This window comes from Cupressus sempervirens, chromosome 2 (assembly GCF_028749045.1).
Source record: "Cupressus sempervirens isolate cs-2001-9-10 chromosome 2, ASM2874904v1, whole genome shotgun sequence".
Lineage (NCBI taxonomy): Eukaryota > Viridiplantae > Streptophyta > Pinopsida > Cupressales > Cupressaceae > Cupressus > Cupressus sempervirens.
The window spans coordinates 708,066,852-708,088,811 of NC_143119.1; the positions used below are offsets into that span (position 1 = coordinate 708,066,852).

At 35.8% G+C, this 21,960-nt stretch overlaps 1 protein-coding gene across 1 annotated transcript in view; it reads right to left on the bottom strand.

The window, feature by feature from the left end:
• Window positions 1–4,006: 4,006 nt before the first annotated feature.
• Window positions 4,007–21,960, bottom strand: part of LOC149575338 (uncharacterized) — a 33,468-nt gene continuing 15,514 nt past the window's right edge. The window contains exons 7-8 of the mRNA XM_089815108.1: window positions 6,846–6,974; window positions 4,007–6,680 (exon numbers count right to left, since the gene is read on the bottom strand). Coding sequence (XP_089671234.1) covers window positions 4,263–6,680; window positions 6,846–6,974 — 2,547 coding nt within the window. The 3' untranslated portion in view covers window positions 4,007–4,262. The remainder of the gene's footprint in view (window positions 6,681–6,845; window positions 6,975–21,960) is intronic.

The window sequence follows — 21,960 nt, forward strand, 5'->3', positions numbered from 1 at the left end:
ACCCTAATTTTATAAGTGGCAAAAAAGCCTATATAAAATGGCTTAGGGTCAGGAATTTCATAATGCATGATGAGATAGTAGCTTCTTGCAGCAATATTGAGACACAAGAGAATACAAATTGTAATCAAGTTGTAATCACTGGATAATAAGAATATTGGACTTGTTGTTAGTGGACAAAGCCCAGGGAGTGGGTGAACCACATTAAATATGTGTCTTGTGTTCTCTTCTACGTGTTTGATTATTTTCCAATATTGGATATATTTGCATGTAATTGTTATTTCTGTCTCTTTAAATCCTAACAAATTTGATGAGTTCTCTTTGGCACTGGCTAATCTCTAGACAAACTGCACTAAAGTTTTTGAAAAAACTATTTTTCTTCAGATTCAAGAAAACATAGTCAAAATTTCTCAATTTTTGTTGTTTTCGATCACAAAATATACATGATCATGAAGATCAAATGCTGAAAATTTCAAAAAAATCACTGTGTTCTCAAATTTGTTAAAATTTTATCAACGGTACATTTTGTAAGGAGGATAGCCACGTCTTTTTTCATTAGTCAAACAACTATGTGCCAAGATCCTAATGTTCATCAAAGGATTAAAACAAGTCTCAATAAACTCAATTGTTAATAGAATAATAGTTTGAATATCATCCAACATATTTGTACCTTGTTATATGAATCTAGGTTTGACAAAGTCTATTGGCAAGATCACAACACAAATGTTGGCACGATGATCTCTCTCCATGAAACTACAAAATCCACCTCATCTTACACTTTGGTTAACTAGACAACTGCATTTCCCGCACAATACCATTAGTCTGAGTTATCTGAAAACACAACCAATGCATTAAATTTTAATTGATAACATGATGGTAATAATATTAATATCAAGAGTTCATAACTATTACATATACGCAACCCAAATGTTCAGAGTACAAGTTCCATCACTAGTCCAAAATACAACACCAATCATATTTTGTGAATGAAAGAACAACGCCTAATCCAAATTACAAGGGGACTAGTGAGTCTTGCAAGATAATAAAGGGGTCCACATGGGATGTGACATTATATAAGCCTCTCACCGCATAGTAGTAGTCCTGTTGATTTTGGCTAACCGGTGGTTGTACTGCTATTGTCAACTTCTAATCTAGGTGATTTATATTCCCTTCAAAACCATCTTTATCTTAATTAAAACATGTGTGCATTGATAAAGGGCATTTCTAATAAAAAAACCCTTAGTGTTGGCATAAAAAGCACTTGACGGTATAAATGCTCACAGCACTGTGATAAATGGTCAAAAATGACCATGATATCAGACCTACAAAGCACTTCAACCATGGCAATCACCCTTCACATTGAAACTTGGAATTAGACTGACATAATGACTAGACTTGCCATAATATCTTATGCTTGGGTAATAAGTTTCAACAATCCTATCTGGCAAAAGGATTATTTAATAATCCTTCCAATGAAACTCCCCCAAATGACACTTCCACACTTCGGTGTGACAAACTTAGCTTAAATCTTACTATTTCTCAATCTAGAAATGCCTACATTGGTAGAGGAACGAGAATGTAACTAATCCTAAGACATTTTTCCATGTATAAAACGTTCGTCAACTGTAACAACCAGAGGATCTAAAATTGTACTCCTCTGATTACTTTTGACTGACTTTGGATCTAGAATATCTGTTATTTCGGCACCTCCTTATTGCCTTAGCAGCTTTGCAAAAACAACAAAATCAACTTGCTGAAGCCACGAGGCAGCAGATTTTCAAAATTAGAAGAACACAATCTTTTTCTTTTGTTTTGCCTGTCAATATCGCCCGACAAGAACCCAAAAAATCCAGAGAACAGTGACGCCTTGATTTGAACACATTAAATATACCATGACAAATTTTATTGAATTTGGAGTCTTGTTTAGAAACATCTCTATATTTAAAAAAACAAAAAAATAAAAATAAAAACATGTCATTGGCGTGGTCTAAGCAATGAAAACAACCAGCTTGAGATAAACACCTAACTTTTACAGTATGCAACATCCACTCAGTTCCATGTGCAAGAGTCTCTTACAAGTGACCAACAAATTCAGAGAGTTAAATATTCAAAGTCAAGGCAAAATGTTAGGGGATATCTGGTTAAAACACTATGTATGAAGTCAATTTAGATGGTTATTGTGCATCTTCATCCAAGAAATCGACGAGAAAATTTCTGCTTGCAATGCTGCAAGAATGAAATTAGTTCCTACTGGCCTTATTATGTGGTTGGTTAGGAGACCCCTTTTTCAAACAAAATTAAAATATGTTTTGATTAATGGTCTTCCGATCTAGAATATCTGTTATTTCCGCACCTCCTTATTGCCTTAGCAGCTTTGCAACAACAACAAAATCAACTTGCTGAAGCCACAAGGCAGCAGATTTTCAAAATTAGAAGAATGCAATCTTTTTCTTTTGTTTTGCCTGTCAATATCTGCCGACAAGAACCCAAAAAATCCAGAGAACGGTGATGCCTTGATTTGAACACATTAAATATACCACGACAAATCTTATTGAATTCGGAGTCTTGTTTAGAAACATCTCTATATTTAAAAAAATAAAAAAATAAAAAATAAAAATAAAAACATTTCATTGGCATGGTCTAAGCAATGAAAACAACCAGCTTGAGATAAACACCTAACTTCTACAGCATGCAACATCCACTCAGTTCCAAGTGCAAGAGTCTCTTACAAGTGACCAACAAATTCAGGAGTTAAATATTCAAAGTCAAGGCAAAATGTTAGGGATATCTGGTTAAAAAGCTATGCATGAAGTCAATTTAGATGGTTATTGTACATCTTCATCCAAGAAATCGACGAGAAAATTTCTGCTTGCAATGCTGCAAGAATGAAATTAGTTCCTACTGGCCTTATTATGTGGTTGGTTAGGAGACCCCTCTTTCAAACAAAAATAAAATATGTTTTGATTAATGGTCTTCCTTTCCAAATATATATCCGTAGGGGAGAGCTTCTCATAGATAATAGTGTAAAGGTTTTTATATTACAGCATTGCAGATCGCTCTCATCAATCATCAGGAAAACGAACAGAAAAACTGGATCACTGAGTGTAATCCAAAACGTGAAATACAAACATCTTTACACTGTTATCTACCAAAAGCTATCTCCTATCACTCTAATGGACTCTGGAATTATCATGTTTTTAATATTAAATTCATAAGTATCTGCCATCCATTTTGAAATAAGTTGGTCTTTTCTGTCTTTAATGATACCAAGTAGTAAGTGCCAAATCTGTCCTTCCAAGGGAGTTTTCACTAATATAGAGATTTGCAACCTGACTCATTTGTTCCTGATCATTAAAAAGGGTAGGCTAAATGGTTTTTCCAGAGGTTCATTATTTAATATTAACTGGGACGAGGTCTGCTCCAGCTAATGCTTTTCTGATCCATAATTTCATGTCTGATATGCATTCTTCGTACCTAATATACGTCAATGAGACCTGAAGCTCCCCACACAAATTGAGGCAATGGATAGCAAAATTTTCTCTAAATATTAAAGTTGGAGGTCCCAAGCTGCGCAACAATTGCAAGTTTGTTGGAGCTCAATAATATGCACATTTACATCAAATGCTTCTACTGTGAATTGAGCATCCTTGCTGGTAAGAATAAATGTTAATGAAAATGTCACATCATTATTCTGAAATAGGAAGCCATTTTTTTTACCATTTCTAAATTTTTCTTCTTTGTTTCTCTTGGAGAAAGGTGTCCAAAAAGAAGATTAACAACACTATGCCCCGTCTCTAACACTCATTAGATTAGATACTACTTCATTCATATATACGCAGTGTAAGGACATGGATAAATCAAATCATGGAGCTTTTTTCTTTTAATAGTTATAGAAAAATATCACTTTGCCACTCAGTTAATATAGAGAATTATTGTTCTTTCACAAACAATTCCAGATGAACCCCACTAATTCTTCCCAAATCAATTTCAAAAAACATGAACTCTAATATACTTCATACAACCAAAATTTCAACGCATTACCATTTGCAGCAATCACTTTATAGTATATACAATTGGAAACAATAAATAATATGGAATTGACAACAAACAAACTCAATGAATATATAGGCAGAATTTCTACCCAAGTAAAGAAGATTTCACGATGCCAATTTAGATGGTCAAACCATCCACCTTCATATGTCAATATGAAGCCAAAATTCAGTAGCCTCTGAACCAGAAGTTGTGATGTACTTCCGTACACTCCATTAAAAAAATGCAAACCTATTTCCATGACTCACAGCAAACAAGCTATACTCTTCTACAGGAGCCTGCCCATTGGACATTGCAATGTCACTTTGGAGCTGTTGTGCAACACAAGCATCCTTCATGGTTGAATCACGTGCAACTTCTTCATGCAGGGGAACTGAATTTACATCACTATCTTTTGTCACTGCTGCTGGACCACCAAAATGAAACAGGGAAAATGTTGATGTGTCATGAGTTGGTGAGTTTGCAGAAATTCCATCCTGTTGAGGAGATGTTACCTCTGGTGAAGAAGTACAATTGGAAACCTCTTTCTGAGGGTGATGCTTTGCTTCCTGATGCACTATTTTGACCCCATTGCAGAATCTAACTTCTCCAATCTGAGGTTCCCCCAATCTAGAACTTGTAAGACCATTATAACTTACAGAAGCAGATCCATGTGAGGATGGAATCTGACTTACAGGAAGTAGAGATGGCAAAGGCTGAAAAGAAGGATGTGCCAAGGAAAAGCCAGGTAACCTACCCGAAGATAGTCCAAACCCACCTGGACCAGGAAAAACAATCCGATTTGGTGGAGTAACCGGCAATAGACCACTGGCAGAGACAGGGGACCATCCTCCACTACTTTGGTAGTAATTGTGGTTTTGATTGTGTTGAGAATGTAAATGAAACATTGGTGAAGATATACTTGGAAGGTGAACAGGCAACATTTGTTGTTGGGATGTCATTTCTGAAGTAGTGAATAAGCCTTTTGCTGCAGACACAGCGCTCACTTGGACAGTGGACAATCCCGTTGTCTTTGAAATATCTTCTACATGATTGAGCACCGGAGAACATGCAGTTGCAAGCTGTGACCCACTCCTGTGCCTCTCAAAGCTTCCAATGCTGCAAGGATTAGAGCAAGGGACATGCAAATCAGTCCTGCATTTGTTGGAGATTTTTACATCTCCATGTTGACAACCATTCTCTGAACCAGAGGAGGAATCGTCAGCAACCATAGTGTCCTTTGGTTTCTCACTAATGTTGTAAGAGGAAGGAATCACAATGCAGCCATTGTTGTCTCTACTTTGCGGACAACAGTCATCTGCAACTGATGTACACGAACCAGAGTCATTAATATGATTCCCAGTAAATAGAGGCACAGAATTTAACGACTCTGTTATTTGAACATGACTTTTAGATGTTGCATCACTCTCAGAATGGTGTGAATTGGATATCCTAGATTTTTCATCACTAGCATTGATTACACAAGAACCTATGGGGCTCCATTCATTTGTATTGATTGAAGCCATTGAAAGATTATCATTATTATCATGCATTGTGTTTAGTTTATTGCTGCATTGATTTATCTTCCTGTTAAAAGTCTCTCCCTTTTCAGAAGCAGCAGTCTTTGAGGCAATGGAATTTAACGGAATACCATATTGTGAAGGGCTTCTATTAGCTTGTCTCCGTAACTCTAAGGGCTCCCAGACTTTTTTATGTGAAACCATTTCCCCTCTGCTCCCACATACCGCCCCAGCAGAATTCTTCCCCTTATGAACTCCATAATCCAGAATAGGCCCAGCCATATGGCTGCCAATACGATAAAAAGGTTTTGGCATGTCATATGTAGCATCAGATCTGTCTGCAATCCTAGTCTCCCTAGCAGATTTGTCAAAACTGTGTGTATTACAACCACAAAGCTGATAATCATATCTATAATGTGACCTTCCACTGGGCCAGTGATATTTTTCATGGCACTTAGTTGTGTTATTTTTATTATCAGCCTTCCCAAAATTATCAGGCTTCAGACTTTTTGAATGTTTTTGGAAGCTGTGTATGGATCCAGCAGTAGTCTCAAAATATCCATGGGATGTTGGCCGTTCAGAGCTCCTGATATGGCTGTTTGTCTCAAAACTCATATTAGACCCTCTCCTAAATAATCGACCCGAAGATGTGTCCAGCATTGGACTTCTCCTTATCTTTGATTTCCGTCTAGCTGATTTTGACTGGCCAACAATGAAGGAGCCACTGCCATCTCTACCATTGAGCTCCTTATCCACATCAACAACTGAAAATGGCATGTCATACTCTTTCCCATTCCCATTTTCTCCGAGATCATAATGCATGGAAGATGTGGCCATTATCATATCTGGTGAAGAAGACCTCGCCATAAAAGTATCATCATTTTGAATTCCTTCACCATCATCACCAGAATGGCACGCAGACTCCTCTTGTTCGGTTGAGACTGCACCATTTTCAGATTTCTGGGAAATCAAGACAACTGGGTCCACCTCCAGGCTGTTCTTTTCTTTCTCTCTTCCTTTTTCTTTTAGCTTTTCCTTCCTCCTCAATTTTTTCTCTCGTTCTTTCAATCGTTTTCTTTCTTTCCGTTCCTCCTCTTCCCGTTTTTCAGCAGCCTCCTCCTCAAGAAGTTTTTTCTGCAAAACAATAAAAAGAAAGAAAAAGCTCTATAATAGATCTTTCAATAGCTAAAAATTATATACAACTGATGTCATCTACAAAAACTTTAAAGAGCTCCAAGGTCAAAATAATTATACATCTTTTAAATAATTTGTTCAAAGGCGGCAAAAATTTCTATTTACCTGCTTTTCCAACGTAATAATTTCTTTGCATGCAACATGTACACGCTCTTCCAATAGACCAAGTGCCAAACAAACAAAAATACTATGAGCATTTTGGCGTGCAGTTCCCTCTCTAAAAGCCTTTTCTACCTGACAAACAAAACGGAGAATTGACCTCAATGGCTTTTCTTGAAGAAGAGCATAATTACAGCGAGACAAAGCAAATCACATAACCTAGCTGTCTTTTGCCACTTTACTTGCATTAGAGCTTAATGTGTCCACTTACTCTATCAGGACTTTTAAACTGAGAGCTGAAAAGCATACTTGAGCAAAAGAGGAACCAAAGTGTTTACAATGAAAAAAAATCATCACTGCCCTTAACATGTAACACTGTCTGATTGAAAGATTAAATCTAATAGCAGCAACACTGACAATATCTCAAAATTTAGTGTATCAGTAGCATCTGTGTTTTGTCCTGTTACTGTATCCTACAAAATTTCACAGAACTTCTATCCTATGGCTAAAATTACATTTTACAAATTGACATTCTTAAAAGCCACCTTTCATAGCAACTCAAGCACCAATAATACAGTTAAAAATGTGTTTCTCTTGCACATAAATTTATAATGCAAAATAACTGTATTGACATTTTGGATTTGTATTGACTGAACAATAATCAGCCATTACTATCATTTGGAGCTGCAGACTTATACCACTCCGTCAATTTGCTAAGCTATCATACATGGAATTTAACAGAATTTAATTAAAACTTTAAAAAAAAAAAAAAAACTCGACTCAAAATACCTGGATGTCTCTTACCTGTCCTAGGGATGGCTAGCCATCTCCTGCACATTTTGGGACGTTTTGGAAGTACTTCTTTCTTTTGCTTGGAAAGAGGGCAAGGGAGGAATTACTAATCATTCTCTAGTCCTCAAAACATCCCATGCAAGAAACAGGGGTACCAAGGCAGCATGTCCCCAGGGATCACTGAACAGTAGTTTTTGTTTTAAGTATAAAATCTTGCTATATTTTTTAACAAAACAAAAGTGATTGTAATAATCCTTTAGACTTTCTTGAACATATAATTTGACCTATAAAAGATAAGCAGATTGCTACAAATTATTAATCTATAGAGTAAAACATAACTGGAGATTATCCTACTTCTGCTGATATAAATTATGCACCAATCCATAATTTTGAAGTTCAAAATATGCTTTTCTTTTTAGCTATCCATCTTTAACACCCCATCAATTGCAATTTATTGGCTATAGAATTGCAGATACATTACATTCACTTTCCGACTTGCAAATATATCATCCTTGCTGTTGTCTTCTAATCTATATAGTAGAACACTGTATCTATTGTTGGTCTCAATAAATTGCCCCAGCATTTGCAACATGAGTTTGTTGCTTTCTCTAGGATTAAACAAATGCAGTTAGCAACTACAATTGTCAGCTAGGCCAGTGGTTGCAAGTTAAGCTGCAATTTTGTTGTACACTTACCAGAATATCTGAAGACACTAATGCTTCTTACAGGTGTATTAACAACATATCTAATACATCACAAGTGGAAGGGTTTTATTTCTTACACAATAACGATGCAGAGATGTTGAGTTCTCACACTCCAACTCACATTGGACGTCAACTATTTTGCATCATCCAATAAGTATCTAGAGAGAACTAGGTTATGTCATTAAAACCCTAGCTAAATAACTCATATGCCAGATTTGAAAACGAGAAATTTGTGATCTTACAGACAGCCAGGTCTGCACAAATCCATGCTGCAGACTCACTGTACACAGCAGGGTCACAAAACACATAATACTGTTCAAGCAACTTTATGCAATTGAAGGCAATTCAAGAAGCAAATTTGTGCAATTTTCTAACTTATAGGATTCATTGTCTTGTTTTTTTAACGGTTGCACAGAGACATATTTCCAACCCCCAGGATGTGCATCCCATACCAAGATTTTGGGCTTGCCAAGTACTGTCCGAGTCTGAGTCTGCAAACTATGGTACACATGGCTGATATAACACATGAAAATTTATTTGATGAAGCTGTGAATGCTGTGTTCGAAAACAAAGCTGCATTTTGATTCCCTCCTTAATGTAATTCAAGATATCATATAAAAATAAGTATTCAATTTCAATTTGAGTGTATAACATTTTGCATATTATCATTTTTCTTGGGGTATATGTCTATATATCTATTGCACTTACTGTAAAATCACAAGCCAATAATCTTGATGACTCTACTCAAAGGTGTCTGCTTTATGTCCTATGCATCTATTGCACTTACTGTACTTGATTTTGTATATTTTGTTCAAATTACGACTTTTTTTTGTACATTGTTCTATATTAATTAGAACCCGGAACTTAGTAAATATATTACAAGTACCAATTAGTGATCAGAGTCATTTGAACATCTTTCAATAATACTATTAGTATCTGTGACATTGCAAAATTTAAACAAGAAATGAAATTTATAGAGACAATGTATCATTGCCTGGGTTGGCACCTTAAAATAGCTTCTAAGTTGGCATCTTAAAGTAATAAACGCATAGATCATATGTAAGAAAGAGTAAATGTAGTCAGAAACGTAAAAATTTATTCATTGGGATCTAATCGGTTATCCATGAAATGAAAATACTCCATATCTGACTGCAGTTAATTCTAATTCACATAAGATGCAATTAGAGCCATGCAAACTGACCTTTAGTACAAAGGGTGAAACATTCTTTCAGTTAAACTGGTCGCAAATGAGAACAAAGCATTGTAGAGCCTTTTCAAAGTAGTTTATTTTGTAGTTATAACCAAGTCCATGAAAGATTGTGCATAAAAGGCAAAATTTATTGATCTGATATGGTTATTTAATTTTTATGTGCAATTTAGCAATTGATGGTTTTAACTTTTTGCAGTAAACTAGCCGAAGCATAGAAATGGCTGCGATCAGTTCTTTTCATTTCATTATCTACAAGTTATCATTATATACTAGTTTTCCCCCATTTTCCAACTTCTTCTAATCACACTACTTTTGATATTTTCATCTGTCGTCAATTATTGTAGTCTTGTTTGTCTTCTTAATCCCCATAATTCCTGTCAGAGTTTCAGCTAATGGCATCTCAATCAATCACTTTTGTGACTTAGTATTCTTTTATCATCACTGCTATCTGTTAACTATGATTACTCTACCACCCAAATTCCAGTCTAACATAAAAATTAAATTCCTATGCCTCCAATGATGACATTTCTAATTAACAAAGCTCAAAAGATGACTAACTTTTTCATATCAATTGATAGACATAAGACTACCTCATTCTTGGTTTTACAATAGCTACAGTACGTTACAAATAATGTAAAGGTAATATATTTATTACATATCCCATCTGTTCTAATAACTTTTACAAAAGCACCATTGCTATAATGTTCTACAATTTTAGGTCATCTTTGACATTGACATGTTTTTCTGATTCAATTAATAACCATAAGTTTAACTATCTCTTGGTTTCACAATAGCTAGTGTACCTTAAAATTTGTTCTACAATTGTTAGTCATCCTTGACATTGACAGTTATTTACTTTCTTAATCAATTGAAACTCATTGGATTAACATATTCTTGGTTTCACAGTAGCTACTGTACCTTAACCAAAAATTGAAGGTGATACATATATGCCTTGTTAACTCTCCCACACATGATACTGCATGTCCCATTTGTTCCATAAATCCCACCAGTGTTGTAATGTTGATTTTGAAGTGAAATGTGTTTGGAATCAATGTTCACAGATTAATTTAATTTTCATAAATGCCACCAGCATATCATTCCACTTAAGATCTAGCTCATCCTAATGAAGTCCAAACGAAAAGGGTAAGGTAGCATGTAAATCATGGGTCACTGTGGCAGAATACGTATTCCCTTGGACCTGGCATTTAAGCTGAGAAGATTCCCTGTTAGGGTGCACCTATGGCCTCCTCTGTCTTCAATAGTTTTGATGAGGTAAAGGATATAGTTATGATTTTGACTTTGCTATAATATGTAAAAGATGTCCATATGTATGTACGTCTCTCTCTCTCTCTCTCTCTCTCTCTCTCTCTCTCTCTCTATATATATATATATATCGCCTTTTATCATTTGGAAGAGCCAATAAAGGAAAAGGCAATCAGTATGATTAAGAAGGTCCAAGCTTAATATATAGATTCGTACAAAGACACAGATTGTTTATATAGATTACCTCTCGGGTTAAAATAACTAGTGAAAATAATGAAAATGATTTTGAGACGTGCAGATCTCCATTAAGACTGAGCTACTGATCTAAATATTTATGAATTGGTTAAATGAAAATCCCCACTGGCATTTTACTTTGTAGTGCTTGGCTGTCTTCATCCAAATTTTATAGGATGAAAATATCTACAAATACATTGACCTCTTACTTTAAAACAAATAGATATGTGTTAAGCCAGCACTCCCTTGTTTCTTCAAACAGGAGAAATCAGATTACAAACCCATGGAAAAATTAAATTATAAACCAATAATAGCATAGTGTGATGGTTAAGTCGATGTGTTGTTGTTCTTGCCATCAAGGTTCAGATCCCATCAGGGATGAGGTCCCCCATTTGAGGCCTCACCGATTCGCAGCTTCAGGTCAACGCGTTCACCCCTTTTTAAAATAATTAAAAATAGAAAATAAAAGTTAAAATATGCAAAACTAATCTCTTAGACATGTTGGACTTTTCTAATTGTATTCTCATGTTAAACTATTAAAATAGGGGAAGAATGGCATAAGACATATACTGTGATTTTACTGGTATGTAGCTGTGATCCAGGTTTAATTCAAACAAAGTTCATGATATGGATCAATCTATCTGGCAATCTGCAAATTCAAACAAAGGCAGGATGCTGACTGTCCAGACAAACCCAGGCAAACCTAAACAAAACCCAGTAAAACTGCAATGAACCTGAAGCAAACCTGTCACATATTAGACCATTTTTTTTTTGTTTTTTAAATTTGCAATTTGACTTTAACAACGATGCACCAAACAAATCCTTAACTCCAAAAGTGACTTCTAAAGCACTTCAAATAGTAAAACAGAATAGTTTCACTTCAATGTGGATACACACACACACAGACCTTAAGGATTACAATGGTAGCTAGTTCCAGTTCTATGGGCCAAGGTCACCTCAACATGGACCCACATTTTCCTCTTGGAAATATGTTAATATTAAACAATAGGTTTCACATGGTGAGGATATATTTGGAGTTGGCGTAATTAAATATACACTAATTACATTTAACTTAATCTCGCTTAGGTCAATGCATTGCATAATACTTTGCATATGAGACAACTAGGAGTTTGCAGCTATATTAAGCACATGGTGTGGGAGAATTTCACTTTAGGTAGTGATAGTTGTTATCTCGTTCCACTTTATGTGTGAGATTCACCTTTGTTGCACATACTTCATTGCATAATAGAGGATGATCCACTTCGGTGGACATGTGATTCCGCCTTGCATAGGTGATACACTGATACTTGATCTACTATTTATCGTTGTCTCTTATTGCCTTGCCTATATAAGTAGGGCTATTATGTACATTTTAATTATATCCATTATCAATAATATCATTCTTGCATCTTAATGCAATTGTCTTGCCATTCTCTTGTAAAAGTTATCTTGGTCTTTCATTTGATCTTTGGGAGAGTTCTAGTCACCTAAAACTCTAACAATATATCAAAGCTCTCAAGGTGTAAAGACTCAATCTCAAAAAGCAAAATGTTGGTTTGATTCAATTGTGAGTGCAAAATACAGCAATTGTAGCAATGCCATCTTATCTGGGAGGCTATTTTGGTGAATTTTGATTATAGATTTGCCTATATTAGGGAAAAATCAAATTCAAGGCAAAAGAGATATTACCAAACTGAGTCGTCAAACAAGATAGTATCAAACTGAGTTGTCAAGAAAGATATTAGCAAACTGAGTCGTGAACCCTATATCAAAGCAGATTGCAGGCGCTGAATAAGGCTATTTAGGCATTGTAGCTTATTGGTGCAAATTAGAGGTTGGCATCATATTAAGGAGGTCCAAAACCCCCAAATGAATTTTTTTCCTTCCAAATCGAACACCAGAGGCCAATCTAGACTCATTTGATTTTCAAACATCAATATTCCAGTCATCTAGCAAACTACTTTTTCCAATTTTTTTTTTGTTTTGGGGTATAATTTTGTGTTTTATGCAATGGTGTGGGTTACTTCTAATGTCTATTCCTAAATTTTCTGAAAATCAGAAATCCCATTTTTTGCAACTCCTAGGGCCTTGTTTGGGCTCCTATGAACTTCTTTCCATGTGCATTTTTTTGGTACTTTACAATGGTCATATCAGATTAGAGTAAATGTGATCAAAACTTGTACTTTCAGAATTTGGCTTAGTTTGGTATTTTGCATAGCAACCTAAGTCTATTATAGCCCGATTGTGTGGTGTAATCATTTGATTATCTCAATCGCAATAACTTTGACAAAGTTAAATTATGAGTCACAAGCAAAAGGAATCATCTTACATTTTAGATGGCTTAACTCTTACCTAATCTTTATGGTCTCATTCTTGAGCTAAAGATAAAATGGTCATATTAGAGGATTGCTTGGTTTGAGTCTTGGTTCACATTTACACCATGCATTATACTCTGAAATCAAGGATACTTATCGTTCATGCATAGTTTGGACCATTATTTGTGAGCATTTTGGAGATCCGCATATATTCCCTATGATGAGGATAAATTAGATGAAATTGAATATAATGCATATTTATTGAGAGTAAGGGTAATCCAATGACTCCACTTTCCTCTCGTACTTATCCAATTGAGATCATAAATTCATCTCTTGTTGATGATTCTTTTGGTGGACATGTGACCTTGCATAGGTGATAACTTATCTACTCTTTGTCATTGTCTCTTATTGTCTTCCCTATATAAGCAAGCCTATTATGGACATTCTAAGTAAGTCCATTATCAATAATATCATTCTTGCATCTTAATGCAATTGACTTGCCATTCTCTTGTAGAGTCACCTAAAACTGTAACGGGATTCACATTAGGTGTGGTGTCAAGTAATCGAACTTATATTTTCAGATTTAAACTCATTTGTGTGGTATTTCTAAACAACACGTCAATGTTATTCTTAGAAAGAATGGTGAACATGTATAATTGTAATATAAACAAGTGGGCATATATTAAAAGTGGGAGCAAGCAAATGAAGCAACAAGACAGAATATTACCAATTAGTTAAGAATATATTTCAATAAATCAAACACCCTATACCCATTTATTTCCTAATATTGTGGTAGAGAACTATCATTTTTTTTTCACAACTCAAAAACAAGCTGTTATGAATAATAGACCATGGTGATGGTTGAAAATGGCATTTAAAAACGACTCCCAAGAGATTAAAAAACAACAAAAATAATGGTGAAAAAATAACGAGTTTATATCTATGCAAATGGATTGCTTTCATCATTCATGCTATTCACCTACCATATAGACAAAAAATAGTGAAAAAATAATGTAGTTCCAAAAGGGTATATGAAAATTTAATTGAACAACAAAATCAAGCTTGTCAAAGATTTATTGAATCCCAGAAGGAAATCATGAACCGAGCTATGGATGTGCATATTATGAAGTAACTGGTAAATATTTGCTTGATATTAACAGAGACCAAGAGATCAATATCTACAAAAGAATAAAAAGATGTTTCCTTAAGAAACGATCGTAAAGAATAGAAACATCCCATTCTAGCTAAAAGAAAGCTAACAAATAACTACATACTAACTAATATTAGAGACATTCTAATATTTACAATTGATTACAAATAGATAACTATTAACTAATAATAGAAGCTTATCTATTATCATAATACCCTCGCTTAATGGTTAATCTATACACAACACCAAGTAGTCCATTGAATTTGACAAATTTATTAGGACCAAGAGGCTTGATGAGAATGTCTACAATCTGATCCGAGGTAGGAACATACTGCAAGTCTATTGCCCATCTTCAACCAGTTGTCGTATATAGTGACATGAAAATCCACATGCTTGGTTCATTCGTGGAAGACTGCATTCCGTGCTAATCTGATAACACCTTCATTATAAACAAACAAAGTGATCGATCTTGTTGGTGACATCTGCATATCTCCAAGCATTTGACGAAGTCAAACAGCAACACAACCTGCCTTGACTATCCCTCTATAGAGGAGAGAGAAATTGCCTTCTACTTCATACTAGTCCATGTGATGGCACCGGATCCCAAACTGAACACATACCCAAGAGTTGGCTTTTTATCGTCAACAAAGCCTGCCCAATTTGATCTATGAACCCACTGAGCCTAGGATTAGAACTCCGCGAGGAAAGAAGTCCATAATCTGAAGTGCCCTTCACATAAAGGACATGCTTCGCTGTCATCCAATGATCAGCCTTGGGAGCTGTCATAAAGCGGGAGTTGTAGTTGACTGTGAAGCTGATAACAGGCCTAGTAGCAGAGAGGTAGATGAGGTTGCCTACTAGTTGCCTGTATGTAGTATCATCAACGAGAGGAGAATCAAACTGGGCTGATAACTTAAGACCTTTCTCCATGGGTATAGATTCATGCTTGCAATCTTGCATATGAAATTTGTCTAACAGAGCCCTAGCATATTTGGACTAAAAGATGAATATACCAAAAGACTGTTGCTAAACCTCAACACCTAGGCAATAGTGCATGAGCCCAAGGTCAGGCATATCAAAAGCATGGCATAAATTCTATTTGATTCCCTGAATCAAAGATGTTGAACTACCAGTGATGATCAAATCATCCACATAAATAACCGGAAGGATGATGTCACTGTCAATAGTTTTGATGTACAAATTTGAGTCTGAAGAACTCCTCTGGAAGCCTTGATAACTGAGGTACTTATCAATTTTCATGTACCATGTCCTAGCAACCTGCTTCAAGCCATAGAGAGCTTTCACTAATCTGAGAACCTGATGTTCTTTACCGACAACCTTGAAACCAAGAGGTTGTGTGATGTAGACCTCCTCGTGGAGATCAGCATTCAGGAACGCACTCTTGACATCCTTCTGATGGACCTTCAAGCCAAACTGTGTTGTCATGGCTAGGACTAATCTGATTGTGCTCATCTTTGCAGTAGGAGCAAAGATCTCCTCATAATCAATGCCTTGACGCTGAGAAAAGCCCTTTGCAACTAAATGAGCTTTGTACTTATCCAAAGTACCATCAGATTTGTATTTGATTTTGTAAACCCATATGCAGCCAATGGGTTTCTTCCCTGGTGTAAAATCAGAAAGAACCTAGGTGTTATTCTTTAACAAGCTTTGGTGTTCAGATATCATGGCTTGTTCCCACTCTGGAATTCCTTTAGCCTCATAATATGTTTGAGGTTCAAACACACTGTGAATGTTGGCCATGAGAGTGAAGTTAACAAACTCTATAGGTTTGCTCTTTTTCCAAGCAGTTCTCCCATCAATGAGCTCATCATCATGAAGATCAGCAAGTGTCTTAGCCCACCACTTAGGATGGAGAGGAGAATGACCAACATCAATATCAAGAGATGCTCTATGATCAGGTTCCTCATCTAAAGAATCTAGATCAAACTCAAGTGAAGCATCTACAAATCTAGGTGATCCTGCAAAAGAAGTTGGAGGTGTATGTACAAGGATCACTGGCATAACTAGAGCCGCAAGAGCTACTGGAGCCCTCCCATCAAATGGACCTAACGGAAGCCTAACTCCCAAATCATGGGCCTTCATAGGTTAGTCTGCTAGATCAAGAACAGGAGAAACAGGCATGAATGGTCCTCGCTACTCATCAAAGACTACATCACGACGATACAAGAGATGAGATATCTCAGTGTCAAACAAGTGGTAGGCTTTGTGAAGACTGTTGTATCCAACAAGCATGAGTTTCTGACTCTTGGCATCCAACTTGGTGCGGAACGCATCAAGGATCAAAACAAAAGCAAGGGAACCAAAAACTTTCAAGTGACTAATTCTAGGCTTGTGACCTGACTAGGCCTCTTCCGGAGTTTTACCTTTGACCGCTATTATGGGTGACTGGTTCAAAAAATAAATTGCAATGTTAGCTGCTTCTGCCCAGAACTTCTTCAGAACATGTCTATGTTCGAGAATCGAGCGAGACATCTCGGTGATTGTTTTGTTCCGACGTTCAACAACATTGTTTTGTTGTGGTATGTGGGGTGTGGTTAACTAGCATTTGATGTCATGCGTATCCAAAAAGCTAGAGAATTCATTAGAGAAAAATTCCCCGCCATTGTCTAACCTAATAGTAACAATAGATTTCCCAATTTCTTTTCAACTAAAGGTTTAAACTTTTGAAAGGCAAGAAATGCATCTAATTTCTTTTTAAGAAAATATAACCACATTTTTTAACTAAACTCATCAACAAACAATGGAAAATACCTGGACCCAAAAATAGGAGTGGCCATAGGGTCGCAGATGTCGGCATAAACAAGCTAAAGTACCTGAGAAGCTCGCCATGAATCGCCACTAGTGAAAGGTGTGCAATGTTGCTTCCCAACCTGGCATGCATCACAAACTCCAAGCTGTTGAGTCTAAATCTTTAGCAAACCGAGGACAAGCTCTTGCCGAGCAAAATGAGAGAGATAATGCACATTTAAGTGCCCATACTGCTAATGCCAAAATGTGCTAACAAAAGACCGTCAAGCAGCCATAGCTAAGTCACGAGAATCAGTAAGTCGTAAAAGGCCATGATCCTCAAGACCCACTGTAACAATAGACTAAGCTGCCCTATCAGTAATGGTGCACTGATGTGAACTGAAGGTGACATCTAACTATGGAGAGTGTCGTAGCAACTAATTGACTGAGAGTAAATTTAGTTCCATCCCTGGAACGTACACATCGAGGAAAATGAGATTCATCCCAGCAAACAGAATCTGAATGTTGTCTTTACCAACAACGGTGTACTCTTCTCCGCTACCAAAAATAACAGAATATGAATAAGGCTAGTAGTCAGTGAACCACTATCTATGATGGGTGAAATGACGAGACGCACCTCAATCAATGTAATAGGCAGACAACTTCACATGATCTACAGGTCTTTTAGCCACGAAGGCATAAAAGGCAAATTTTGTATGCTCAATGTGCTCTACACTGTTTGCTTTGAGTTGCGAACCTGATTGCTTATAGAGTGTGCAGCTAAGCATTTTCGACATTCAACCTTCATGTGACCAAACTTGTGGCAATAGTTGCATTGAATGTTCTTAGGGAGCCTTCTAAAGCTAGAGCAGAGAACTTCTACTGAGAAGATTGTTGAGACTTGCCTTTATCCTTCTGAAAGGATTTAGCAACAAAGGCTTGCTCTGTGGAGGTGGAGTTGGAACTATTACCGAACAATTGTTTCCACCGATCTTGTTGAAGCAGAAGTGTGCAGAGATCTATGAACTTCAGATCAACACTAGAAGACGTGATGTTGAGAGTCTTAATAAAATACTCATAGGACTTGGGTAAACTTTGTAGAGGGATAAGCACGATGCCCTCTTCCTCCCTCTTGCAACCACAATGGCAAGCAACTAATCACAGATTTCCTAAATCCTATTTAGGTGAGCCTGGAGCAATGTTCACTCATCCATGATAATAGAAAACAAGGTGATCTTCAACAAGAAAGCTCTTCTTTTGTCAAAAGTCTCATGAAGATTCTTGAGATGTGCCCACGCCGGATGGAATCTAAGAGAGTTGATCATCAGCTACGGATAATTTGAGAAGCATCATTGCCTCTCGATTATTTAGATCTCATGTATCTTGATCAGTACCAGGGGTAGTCGAACATTGTGCAACTCCCAAAACAATCTGATCAGTATTTCGCTATTCAAAAATTGCTATTATCCGCTACGTCCAAGTGCCAAAATTCCGACCATTGAATTTTGAATTGCTCTTGAGCAAAATATTAGTCATAGATGCCATAGCATGTTTTTCAATGAAAAAGCATGAAAATTTGTACAGGCACATACTTCGAGGCAAAAAAATAGAAGACCCAAAAAAATTGAAAGGGGTACCCCAAAAGAGAGCTCAAAAAACCCAAAAAGAATGTTGTTGGTTTCTGGATCCGCTAGCTTGAAAATCGAGGCAATCTAAAAAATTGACAACCTAATTGAGATTTCAAAAAACCCACCAAGAATCTATAACAAAAAATGATCCGATATAGATAATTAGGGTTTAACTTTAAAAATATATTTGGCTTCAGTCAGTTTTGTTTCTATGTATAAAAACAAGCCTTGTTTTCAGCATTGACCAAGGAGAGCTCTCATGCAACCAGAGTAATATGTATAAACTCTCATTTATAAAATGAAAATTAAGTCATATTTGGAGATTGGTTAAGTGTTATTGATGTATTTCTGATATTGATGTGTTAGAATCTGAGAGCCAGTTTGCAAGTCACATTCTACATTATGTACAGTACTATTATTTTGTGAATGTTTGAGGGAAAAAAAAATCATATTTTCCGATTTTTAATTTTTTGTGGCAAAATAAGTTTGATCTACACAATGCTTGTTTTGGCCAAGTTAGGTCAATTCGAGTTTGGTCATTCCATTTTAAGGAGAATTTATTGGGTCCCTATCATAACTACTTGAATAGAAACAATTCATTTATAGTCCTATAATTTTATATCTGGGTATTTTAGGTAAAGGCCACACAGTGACACACAAATGTGATAATGCAAACCAAATGTTCTTTTTTAAATTAACAGTTTGTAATAAAATTAAAAAGAGATATAACTATTTATTGGACTTGGGAACAAGTAAAAACAATTGATTTGGATTACTTCACAGATGTAGATCTGGATGGATGTGGGAGTCACAATTGGATAAGAGAATCCCTTTAGGATATCATTTTTAACTTTTAGGTTACAAAGAATTTGGAGATGGTAAATGATAACCCGACAACCTTCAGGGAAAAGTACAAAAGTTGTGATATGAAAACTAATGTTTTTTCTTTGTTAAATTGTTAATAAAAGAAAAAGGGGATGTGCCCTTTTAAGAGAATAAGGTAAACATAACAACAATTGTTTTTTGCTATTTTTCTCTGCAAATATTTATGTGTAGGGAGGAGGGATAGTAAGTTGGCAAACAAACAGAAGATGCAATTGGACAGGGTTCTATGTAAACATCCCCAATCTTGCTTAGGATGTCCATAAGTGCACTGGTAAGACATTAAAAGGTAATAAAGAAAAGAAGTGGGAAAGTGTAGAAATTTGTTGACCACAATGAAGTGAACAAATAGGGGGAAAAAACTGCCCAGGGAAAAGTTATAAATAATTACCATAAATAAGGATTCCAGCAACACAACTTATTTACAAAGAGTATTATATGAATAAATTGCATGACAACAAGTAAACTTGGAGAAAATTATACTTAATCAACATCAAGAATTATGATAAAGAATAGTTCCTGTTTAAAACAAAGCATTCTAAATGCATTGGAGCCATTTCATTGCATATTTCCAAAAGCCAACCACATTAGGAATTTGATAGGAAAGCACGGTAGGATGATCAGAGACTGTCCCCCACAACTAAAACCCAAGAGTGTGGAACGACCATCCAAGATAGTTTGACCCCTTGACCCACAAGTAAATCAAATTCTAATGGGCCATTTAATTGAAGGAACTGGTACGGTTGCATCTCCCTACCTTGTTTCCTCACTAATCCAAGGTATGATTGCTTGATGGCAATCGGATAAATAATTACTAATCTTATAATTCTTGTTAGGATGCTTAGAGACTATCTTCCTCAACCAAGCTCAAGGGCACAAATGAGCTCCAAGTCATTCTACCCCTGCGCTCACAAGCAAACCAACTTGGGGAGGTAACTGACGAGAGAAGACCAGCACTACTGAATCTTCCTAAAAAATTAATAAATAAATAGTAAACACAATAATATTGCATACCAATCACTTTCCTTGGTATAAGATTGTTGTAATTTTTGTAAGTCCTACTCAAGCCAGGCATGATCATTTAATTGTCGTTGAATGGCTAATATTTTTATAAATGATTTTATTGAATGAATGATTTTTATTATTGCATGATTTGAGGCATTGGTGACTGATGAAGAAGTGATTGTTGATGTGATGTTTAATGAGTGATGATGGAATGAATGTTGGTTTAATATATTAATGAATGATGAATCAATGAATGTGCTGAATGATTGTTTGCTTGATTTTATAAATGATTATCGCTTTTGTGGATTCATGAGTGATGATTGAAGTGATCCTTGAATGCTTGGAATGATTTCTACATTATAGTTTATTGGTAAAAATCACAGCCTTTCATAAAAATTGACTGACCACCCTCAATTGCTGCCTTTTGAGATTAATAAATCATTTTCCAAGTTGATCTCCCCTAGGTGTCTTCCTCAAATGTAACCTTCTCCCCTTTAAAATCTTCCAATATGAGGGAGAGGACACACCTCCTCATCATGTCTACCCTATGTCGAGAGTTGCACCCTTTCATAATGACTTCCTTTGAAATAGTACGACCCTTCATAATTTCTTCTTTGAAAGAATCACAACCTTCTTCCTTCCCATATCTTTCTTTTTTCATTAATCCTTTCTTGATTCATGTACCCAATTCTTGTTAAATTTCTCGGATCACTGCAAATGTAGTAGCAATACCATAATGTTTGGTACGTGTGTTCCAAATGCAACATTCTCTTAGATTTATATTGAGAATAGGCAATGAATAGACATGTCCCATGAAAGGACATGTCTATTTGTTAATCAAATAATTAATATAATAATATATTTAATCATATATATATATATATATATATATATATATATATATATGTTTGTCCAACAGAAGCTATCAAACATCAACACTCACTCTTAGCTAGGGAGGATAAACACAAGACACATATTACACCATTGGTAATATTAGGAATGACAAATGTTAAGGATATCTCACTTGATATCTCAGAGGTTTTCCACCATTTGATACTGCATTTGATATCACAAGTATTGGTCTTCCAAAATATCAACACATGATATTCATCAAGTACTCAAATAAGGTTTGATATCAAGAGTATTGGCCTCCCAAAATATCAATGATATTCAACAAGTACTCAAAAGAT